Source organism: Cebus imitator, unplaced genomic scaffold (genome assembly GCF_001604975.1).
Source record: "Cebus imitator isolate Cc_AM_T3 unplaced genomic scaffold, Cebus_imitator-1.0 Scaffold145, whole genome shotgun sequence".
Lineage (NCBI taxonomy): Eukaryota > Metazoa > Chordata > Mammalia > Primates > Cebidae > Cebus > Cebus imitator.
The window spans coordinates 5,622,060-5,632,185 of record NW_016107460.1 but is presented as its reverse complement, the minus strand read 5'-3'; the positions used below and the strand labels follow the sequence as shown (position 1 = coordinate 5,632,185).

Genomic DNA, 10,126 nt, shown 5'->3' with positions numbered 1-10,126 from the left:
CCTCCCGAAGTGCTAGGATTACAGGTGTGAGCCACCGCACCCGGCCTAAAAAGGTTTAAAAGGAAAACTGTAAAGTAAATGAGGAGGGGATTGTGGGGAGTAAAAAAGTTCCTTTTTAAAGTTTCCTTTCTTGTTAAAGAATAAGTTTGCTAATAACTTTGTGAAGCCATATCCTATGTAGCTGTTAGACCTGCCACGCTTACAGGCATGTAGTACATTCTGTGTCCTTGTACTTCATCCAAGATATCTGTGCTGGATGCGTTCACAGGCATGTCATAGCTCTCCATTGCTTTTTCCTGTTTAGGGAAGTTTTAGGTTGTTAGCCAGTTGGGTTTTAGTTTAGTTTGCTCCAGCCAACAGAGATCAGACACGGCAGGAAGAACAGCCCCAAATGTGTAAGAATAATTTTTTCCGTTTCCCTTTGTTCTTTGTACTCTTGAGGCAAGATGGGTAGGGAGAGCACCCTTTCTGCAGTCCAGGAAGTAAAAATTGCGCTGCTGAAAAATCCTTTGTCTCAGTGCTGATTTTTCTTTGTGGTTCTGAGCATCTATTTCCAGCATCTACTTCCAAAACACACCAGGCCAGTTTCTGTACTGTGGGGCTTCTTGGGAAAGTTTCAGACTAGGAAACAATGGGGTTCAGGACACACCACCCCAAAATATGACTGTAGAAGACCAGAATATGGCACCCCCAAATATGCCATGTTGACATGTCGATTACTTTGAGCTAAAAGAAACTGAGACCCAACCAACAGAAAAAAAGCTCCTCAGCTCCCTAAAATAAAGTGTAAAACTCTCTTTTCTAAAGAAAATTGACATCTATAAAGGAAATTGTCATTAGCAATGGTATGGGTGCCAGGAAGAGCTGTGCCAAGACGCATTTTCTCTCCAAGAGAATGGCAGCTGCACCACGAGGCAACCTTCATACCCAGACGTTTCCTCCCTCACGCTCTCCTCATTTGTCTCCACTGCTGCCCAGAAGCCTGGGCCCCCGTTTCTGTGTGTCACTGAGGACGGACAGGTGCACCGCCCTCAGCTGGCTGCTGCTGAGTCTCCTGTTTTGTGGGACTTCCCGGCACAGGTACATCTTTCTTCCGGGTGTAGATACGTCCTTCCTCCAGGTGTAGGGACAGCCCTCCTCCGGGTGTAGGGACAGCCCTCCTCCGGGTGTAGGGACAGCCCTCCTCCCGGCATAGGTGCAGACTTCCTCCGGGCGTAGGGACAGCCTTAAAATTGTCATCTCTTGTGAGACTGTCTTTTATTATTTATTGGCAGCCTGAGAACCCAGTTGGGAAGAGGGAGGTGAGAAAGGCAACTTCTCCCTCTCCACAGCTTGCTCTTTGGGGAACCTGATTTAATCTCCAAGGCCCACCAAATGTCCCAATCACTGTCCTTCTAGTGTCCTCCATGTCCCCTCCATAGTCCCTGCTCGATGAAACCTGCCCTCTGTGTCCTTGCTCTGGCCCCAGCAGGGCCCTTCCTGCCCCCTGGTCTCTCCAGGCCTCACTGGAGGCCACAACTGGGACGCCCTCTCCTCTCTGTCCGGCTCCCTGAGAGGCACCTCTCCAGACCCCTCAGCACAGGCTGATGCCCCACCCCTCACCGTCTGCAGCACCCACAGCCAGGTCCAGGGCTGGGGCCCGAGTCTTGCCCCTCCCAGGGAGGCTTCTTGTTCGATATGTGTCTGGTGGTTTCTCTCCCTGACTCTGGGAGCTGTAGGGTTCAAGCAGTCCCCAGGGAGAGGAGCTGCTGGAGTGTGTGGAACGGCTGTTTTCCAGGATGCGGGGGCTGTGGATGAGGCACCAGGCAGGAGGTGCTGGGGGAGAGGCAGGGAGCCCATCTCCAGCTGTGCCCAACCGAGACCTTCAGTGTTCAGGTTCCCCATCCTCCTGAAAAGAGGGGCGGGGCTTAGACCAGCCTTCTTCCCCATTTGCGCCACAGCCCCTCTGGCACCTGGGGGAATCTCAGATCCCTGGTCCGGAAGAATGTTTTAAATGCATGAAGCAGAATACACAGGATCAGAAGTTACTGAAACAGCCGCTCTAGTGAGCTGAATGGCAGCCTCCTGCCGTGAACCTCAGAATGTGATGTTATCTGGAGTCAGGGTCTCTGCAGACGTCACTTAGGTAAGGGTCTCAAGACAAGATCATTCTGGATTTTCGAGGTGTGCATCTAAGGGACAGAAAAGGAGAGACACACAGAGACACAGAGGAGAAGGCCATGGGGAGATGGTGGCAGAGACTGGGTGGTGCATCTGCGTGCCCGGGAGCCACAGGCTGGTGAGCAGCCCCCAGACCCTCGGAGGCAGGCAGGAAGTCAGCCCCCTCTCAGAGCCTCCAAGGGCCCCTGACCCTGCCCACACCTGGCTTCAGATTTCTTGCCACCAAAACTGTGAGAAAACACTTTCTATTGTTTCTAGCCGCTTAATGTGTGGTCATTTGTAAAAGCACCCTGAAAAAACTAAAAATCTGACCTTAATATTTAAAAAGCAAAATTGGGATGTGATCGTGTGTGTGCTTCTTTGTTCATACATGAAGCTGTAAGCCTGAGAGCAGATCTGATCTCTGCCGTAATTTCAACTGAGCGACAAGCACAAACCACATTTTAAGATGCTGCAGCAACGATTGGACACCATGAAAATATCAGTGGTTTGCACTGGCGAGAAGGTCACAGGTCCTGCTACAATGACTGTAGTTTGCTGCCTACATTCATAACTGGAGCAAACGCTGAAATTTGCTTGGAAGTTAATACAAGGTGCCATGGATTCTCTCCCCCTGGCTTAGATGGTCTTGAAGGGCCCTTCCGGCATGAATGTTCCATGGTCCTGGGTGCCTGGGGGCCGTGACTTGTATTTGCAGAGGGCCTGAGTCAATAGCTGACCCAGGGCAAGGAAGGTTTGACAGCCCCAGTCCCAGCATCCTGATCATGGCTGGAGTCTCCACTTCTGTACTTTGCAGCTGTGTAACTTTGTGCAAGTTGAATAGCCTGTTGAAGCCTCAGTTTCCTCATCTGTAACTAGGTATAATCACAGTAGCTACCTCAATGGGCTATTGTGAAGATTACAGGGAAAAAAAATATAAACTTTTTAGCCAAGTACGAGCTCACAGCCACCATGGGCTAAATGTGAGTTATTATAGGAGATGTTCAAAAACAAGAGTTGGGCTGGATTATTTTTGCTTTTTTGGGTTTCTGACATGGTGCAGCTTGTCCAGGAAAAGAAAGTACTTTGGATGAGTGAGTTTTTAGCTTGCAAAGAAATACTGCCCACAGGCTGTAATCCCAACACTTTGGGAAGCCGAGGCAGGTGGATCACCTGAGGTCAGGAGTTTGAGACCAGCCTGGCCAACATGGCAAAACCCCATCTCTACTAAAAATACAAAAATTAGCTAGGCGTGGTGGCTACGACTGTAATCCCAGCTACCCAAGAGGCTGAGGCAGGAGAATTACTGGAACCCCGGGAGCAGAGGCTGCAGTGAGCCAAGATTGTGCCACTGCACTCCAGCCTGGCCAACAGCAAGACTCCATATCCAAAGAAAAAAAAAAAAAGAATGAAATACTGAACACAGAGCGGCCAGGCAGGCGGGTGGGCAGAAAGTCCATGAACACACGCATATGTCTGTCTGAGCCCACTTTGCTTAAACTGTCTTACACTCACACTCCAATGAGCAGAGGGATTTTTTAGAATAAAATACCCTCTGCACGACCCAGAGAGAAGGATTTCGAGGCACCCACTTAAGAAGGCAAACTTGTAAAAAAGCCATTGTGTTTTGGTTTTGTACCAATGGGTGCTGACAGCTGCAGATGTGTTTCTGTATTTGTTAAAGAAATCCGGGCAGAACATGGAAGTACAGGTATTGATCAACTTACGACCTATGCAACTTACGACCATTCGACTTTACGACCACAATCACTAGCCACGACTGCTCCGCGTCTGGCAGCGCAAACGTTGCCCAGCTGGGCATACGACAGTGCGGACCAGCTTCCGGCAGCACTACCATCTCCGCGTGCACCATTTCAACTGTTATCCCAGACTCAGTACATACAAACTCAACTCACGACCAAATCGTGTTACGACCGGTCTGTCGGAACCCATCGTGGTCGTAAGTCGAGCACTAGCTGTATTAAATACTTGGGGTAGGTTATCACTCAACCTACTGGTGCTAAAGCATCAGATTTAGAAAGCTTTCACCACATTCAGATACAAATGACACAGAAACTGAAAAAGAAGCAGGCGTCATTTTCATTTAGTGACTCACCTCAGCTTTTTTCTTTTTTGCTCTTAAAGCAAAATCATGAGGAAATAACAGAGGTATTTTAAAAGATTGCCTTAGCCCTTCCCACACTGGAAAACCACCAAATGGCAGCTCGTTACCTGAAACACACACTTGAAGGTTTTTTGGTTTTGTTTCTGTTTTTTTTTTTTTTAGACAGAGTCTTGCTCTGTCACCTAGGCTGGAGTGCAGTAGCGTGATCTCGGCTCACTACAACCTCTGGCTCCTGGGTTCAAGCAATTCTCCTGCTTCAGCCTCCTGAGTAGCTGGGACTACAAGTACCGACACCACGCCTGGCTAATTTTTGTATTTTTGGTGGAGACAAGATTTCGCCATGTTCCCCAGGCTGGTCTCAAATTCCTGACCTCAAGTGATCCACCCGCCTTGGCCTTCCAAAGCGCTGGGATTACAAGCGTGAGCCACCGCGCCTAGCCTTAAAGGATGCTTTGAAGACTTTCTCTGAGTTTTTGCAAACACCGTGTATGCAATGTCACTTTTGGATGCCCAGGATTTCAGGGTTAACACCACTGTGAGGCAAGGGCAGGGCCGGGTCCAGGCTCTGGAGTGGTGTGCGGCTCCTCTCCCGGACCTCAGCCTCTTCTCTTCGTCTCTACTTTGGCTCTGCCTTTCACATGCGCTCAGCACTATCAGTCCATTTTTGGACCTGGGTGGGGCATGCCCTATAAATAAACACTAAACCAGGCATCCTTGCCACAGTGCATACTTCTGACAGATGCCATCAGCCTCCACCCACGCCTCAGACAGATGCCTGCCTTGCTGCCATCCCTCCTGCCCTGGAGAGACCTACTGGCTACTAAGGACTGGGGTGTCTCCCCAGGCCTCCTGGTTCTCCCAGCTCTGGAACAGCACCTAGGACCCGAAACTGTCATGTGTGGGGACACTGAGTGGGTGCCAGGCACTCTCCCAGGCACTTCAGATGGCCCCTCACTGACTGTTCTCCAACCTCTGAGGCAGGGACTTACTACCCTACTTTGCAGATGGGTAAACTGAGGTTCTGGGTGGTTAAGTGACTTGCTGGAGTAAATGGGGAAGAGGAGATTGGAGCCCCAGCATTCTGACTTCCACACTGCCCCAGTAACACTGTGCCAGACCAGCTTCTCCATGGGACGGGCCTTCGGGATCTGGAGACAGCTCCCTGTTCGCCGTAGCCTTCACTAGAAGGACTGCAGGGCAGGACTCGCATCATGGCCATCCTGGGTGGCTGCGGCGCACAGACAAGCCCTGCTCAGGCCTGCCTTCCGCTCCCCCCAGGCAGCCCCTGACTGACAATAGGCAGTGCCACAGTGCAGCCTCTGGCAGCGACTTTTAATCGTATTTTTGAGACAGAGTCTCACTCTGTTGCCCAGGCTGGAGTGCCGTGGTGTGATGTCAGCTCACTGCACCCTCTCCATTTTGGGTTCAAGCAATTCTTGTGCCTCAGCCTCCGGAGTAGCTGGCAATACAAGTGCCCGCCACCACATCCAGCTAATTATTGTATTTTAAGTAGAGATGGGGTTCCGTCATGTTGGCCAGGCTGGTCTCGAACTCCTGATCTCAACTGATCTGCCTGCCTCACCCTTCCAAAGTGCAGGGATGACAGGCGTGAGCCACCATGCCCAGCCAGCTTTTTATCTTGTTGTAAAAACCACACACGTAATTCATACATTCATATATGGCACCATTTCGAACACCATGTCCTGTTCTTAACGCAATGCTTCTGAATCTTTCAATGAATCAAGAGGGTGGCTCAGCACTCAGCAGGCGTCACAGAGGCCGTGCGCTTTGTTTACGACTCCTTTTCCCCAAGAGCTAAGGCTGAACAAATAAATAGCAACGACAGCAGCAAAAAACAAAACAACAAAAATCAAAGCATAGTCGATGAGCCCAAACCATTCCCGCAGGTGCAGACGGTGGATAAACAGATGGTAGCACGTTTGGAAGGAAATGACCGCTGGTCAGAAGTTCGGGGTGCGCGCTTTTCCCTGCACCCTTGCTGAAGATTGCCGACCTGCCCCCCGGTTATTTAGCAAATGTGTGCATACTACGCGGGCTTGTCCCTTAGTGTCCAGACCAGAATACAAGCTAAGTGAAGGTAATCGTCGCTCCCCAAGTCCAAGCAGCCGGAAAGGCGGTGGCTGCCGGAGCGGAAGGCCCAGGAGCTAAGGGAGCGGTGGTGTCTCCCTCCAGGCCGGCGAGGCCCGCTCTTCCCAGCCTGTCTCTACCTGGGACGGCTCCGGAGACAGGCCAGGAGTCCTCGACCGACAAACTCAGAGCCACAGGGAGAGCTGTCCCTCGGGAAACCGTGGAAACCGCTTCGTAACCAACTCCACGGGTCACGGCCCCTGCCCTGATCCGTCTCCCTGTCCAGGGGAGGGCTGTGGCTCCTCCGCCGTGCGCGGTCCGGGCAGCCGACGCCCCGGGACTGGCACAGCCTTGCAGGTCGGAGGGAGCGCGCGGGCGCGGAGGAGCTCGCTGGCGATTTCCAAATGCACCCGCACCCCGCACCCCCGCCTCTTCCTGGGGTCGCCCTCCCACGGCCTTCCGAACTTGGGGCGGAGAGGGGGCACAGGAAGAGGCCCTCCTGGAATCCCTGCGGGGCTGCTTTTGGCGCCAAAGTCGGCCTGCGCTGCGGGCAGGACCCGCGTCTCCTCGCGGACTCCACTCTGGACGCTCCAGCCCCTCGCGCCAAGTCCCAGGGACCGATCCAGCTCCGAGGGAGCCCCTGTGTCGCCACGTCCCAGCTCGTCCCCTATCGCCCTCTCCTCCCCTCCCAGCTTCGGAACCGCGAGCCCAGGCACCTGCCGAGCGCCCAGGCACCTGCTGCCCGCGGATCCGAACGGCGCTCCGACCCGGGGCCGCCTACCTGCAGCCGTCGCAGCCCGGGGCGTCGGCGTCCGTCCCCGCCGGCCTGGCGCAGGCTCCGGCTTCGCTGCGTCCCTTTTGCGGGCGTGCGGGCCTCCGGGCCGGTGCGCGGGAGGGAAGGCAGGGCGGGCGGCCCGGCCAGGAGGCGGGTTATATGGGCGCAGGGAGGGGAGGCGCCACGGGGAGGAGGCGGCCGCGGGCGTTAGCGCCTTTGCAGCCCGGTGCGCGGGAAGGCAGCGCGGGCCACCGAGCCGCGGCGGGAGGAGGGCAGGGCCGGGGCCAAGGCCTCCTCCCGGCGCTCCGCCTCCCCAGCTGGCCGCGTCGGAGTCGGGGTCCCTGGCGCGCTCCGCCCCGCCTCCTTCCCGCCGCCATTCGGCGCGCGTAGCCCCAGCCGAGCCCGGAGAGGTCGCCCACGCGGGGCCGGAGCAGGCTGGACGCCAGGGCCCTCCAGCGGGCCAGACCTGATCGCGACCTTCTGCAGGTCTGGGGTCGCCGGTGCCGACGCGCCGGGCACAGGTGCGGACTCTGAGCCCTGACTCTGGTGTCCCCCAGACGGCTCATCTTCCCAGACACCCGGGTCTCCTGGCCGCCGCCACTGCGCTGGGACCCTCGGCACGTGGGGCGCTTGGAAGCCAAGGGGCTGGGGATGTGGCCGGCAGGGAACTGGGGTGAGGGGCGCAGCCCCGGGGCACGGAGGAGGGGAACGGTGCAGTCCGCCCGTCCGGCAGGGCCCGCCACCCACTCCGCTAGCTGAGCCATGGCCCCGCCCGGCAGAGGATCCCGCGGAGACCCTCCGGGTGCTGCTCTCCCAACCCCAGCTGTAGTCTGGGCCCCACGGCCTTCCAGGGGCACCTCAGGACGCAAACACACCCGGGCGACGCCCAGCACCCTGCTCCCTCCTGCGGCCGCCGCCTCTGGCCTCGGGCTCTGGATCCCGTTCGGTGTTTGGTAGGAGCCGGGGGGGGGGGGCGTCAGTGCGCTTGGAATTGCTCTCTGCGCGCACAGACCCGCGCCAGGTCAGGCCAAGCCTCCCCACCCGCCGGCGACACCCGCCGCGCGTTCGCCTGCTCTTCCTAGGCCAGCGGGGTTTCCAGGGCCCTCCACCGGGTACAGCGGGCCCTGGCTGGGGGATCCGAAAGGCAGGGCGAGTTCTGAGCGGCTCTAAATGGCAGCACTGCTTATGGTCTGATGCTTATGGGACCCATGATCTGGCTCCGAACCTGTGCCCTCTGCCCATAGTGGCCCCCACGTCTTGGAAGGTCGCGTCGGTGAATCCCGCGGCCTCGCGAGCGAGCCCGGCTAGTGCAGACTGGGTTCTCCGCGCCTGAGCAGGAGGGTCTGGCTGACTTCCACACGGCCTTACTGCTCACGCACGGGGCGTGGGCGCCCAGGGACCGGACACAGAGGCGAATCTCATGCAGGGGTCTGGGTCTAGCTGGGAGCAGAAAAGGCCGGCACCGTCAGGGTAGGACGCGCGCGCACCACCATCCTTTCGGCCGGGGAGGTTGGGGCGTTCGCGGGGAGCAGGCCAGAGGCTGGGCGCCCGGAGGTGCGAGTAGGACCCTGGCCGGCTCTCAGCTCCCAGAACGCAGGGTCCGGCGGGGGTGTCAGAGTCTGCGCCGTCTGGAGGGCCCTAGAGGCGCCGGCGGGACCTGGAGCGGACTACTAGCGGCCCGCGTGAGCCAGGGGAGGAGGAGGCCGCTGTCTAGGGAAGAGGACCAGGGTCCGGAGTGGGCGAGAGGACGAGGCCCAGCCCTGGAAGCCTGCAGGGACTCGCTCCCTCCAGTGCCTGGGGCGGCTGCGGCTGGGACCCCGGGTCCCGGCCTCCGTGCGATTCTTCGCAGGGTGACTGCCCAGATGCGCGCGAGTGATGCACGGGGCGGTGCCCGCGATCCACGCGCTCGCTCTGCCCAGTCAGCGGCAAATTCGTTCTCTCCTGGATCTCAGTGGCCCTGGAGCATGCGGCAAGGGCCAGGCGGCAGGTAGGGGTGCCGGACTCAGCAAAAGCAAACAAAACCCCAAGTAAACGAAATAAATACTTATGCATTACATATATGATATAATATGTACGACGGACATCGTATTACATACTAAAGATCTATTTATATGCAAATGTATATTTATATGTAAACAAACCTTTACATGTAAATATAAAAATATATGTATGTGTATACACACGCAGACACACAGTTTGCCCAATTAAATTTGAATTTCCGTTTACCGAGTAATTTTTCCATATTAGCATGACCCGTGCAATGTTTGGGAGCATACTTATACTAGAAAACGATTTGTTGTTAATCTGAAATTCAAATTTTACTGTGCTTCCTATATTTTATCCACAGTCCTAGCTGGAGGGGACCTCAAGGTCTCCGGGCCTTTGAGGTAGGGCTATTGGATAGGAAATCCCGGGTCCGAAGAAACGTGGGCGTCTCCTTTAAAGTCCTGCGGTACAAGGAGAACTACAAGCCCCACAATGCCGCGCGGCCTCCCGCGGCGCTGATAGGCTGCGGTTCACTTCCGCCTTCTGACTTCCGGCCTCGGAGGCCAGCGGCGGCGACAGTTGTGAACTGCTGCGCGCCAGGGTCCCGCGGGTTTTCGGGCGCAGGCTGGCACCTGCGGCTGACGGCGGCCATGAACTTCTCCGAGGTGTTCAAGCTCTCTGGCTTGCTCTGCAAATTCTCCCCGGACGGCAAGTACCTGGTGAGCAGCGGCTGCGGGGGCCGCGGGCACAACATCCTCTGTGCCGGCGTTCCCGGCGGGCAGAGCCACGGGGCTGCCGCGTGGCCCAGGGGTGGAGGCAGCTTGGAGGTCCTGCGGGTGCGGGGCCCGGGCAGGTGCAGGGCCTGAGTAACTGCCCCAGACAGGTGCGGGACCCGGGAGGATACCCTAGACAGGTAGAGGGCCTGGGGAGGTGCCCCAAGCAGGTGTGGGGCCCGGGCAGGTACCCTAAGCAGGTACGTGGGCCGGACAGGTGCAGGGCCCCGGCAGATGCCC

At 56.7% G+C, this 10,126-nt stretch overlaps 1 protein-coding gene across 2 annotated transcripts in view; it reads left to right on the top strand.

Annotated features, from left to right (window-relative positions):
- The first annotated feature begins 9,660 nt into the window (after positions 1 to 9,660).
- WRAP73 (WD repeat containing, antisense to TP73) overlaps positions 9,661 to 10,126 on the top strand; it is a 22,868-nt gene continuing 22,402 nt past the window's right edge. For both annotated transcript variants that reach the window (XM_017542684.2, XM_017542683.2), the window contains exon 1: positions 9,661 to 9,832. In XM_017542684.2, coding sequence (XP_017398173.1) covers positions 9,764 to 9,832 — 69 coding nt within the window. In that variant the 5' untranslated portion in view covers positions 9,661 to 9,763. The remainder of the gene's footprint in view (positions 9,833 to 10,126) is intronic.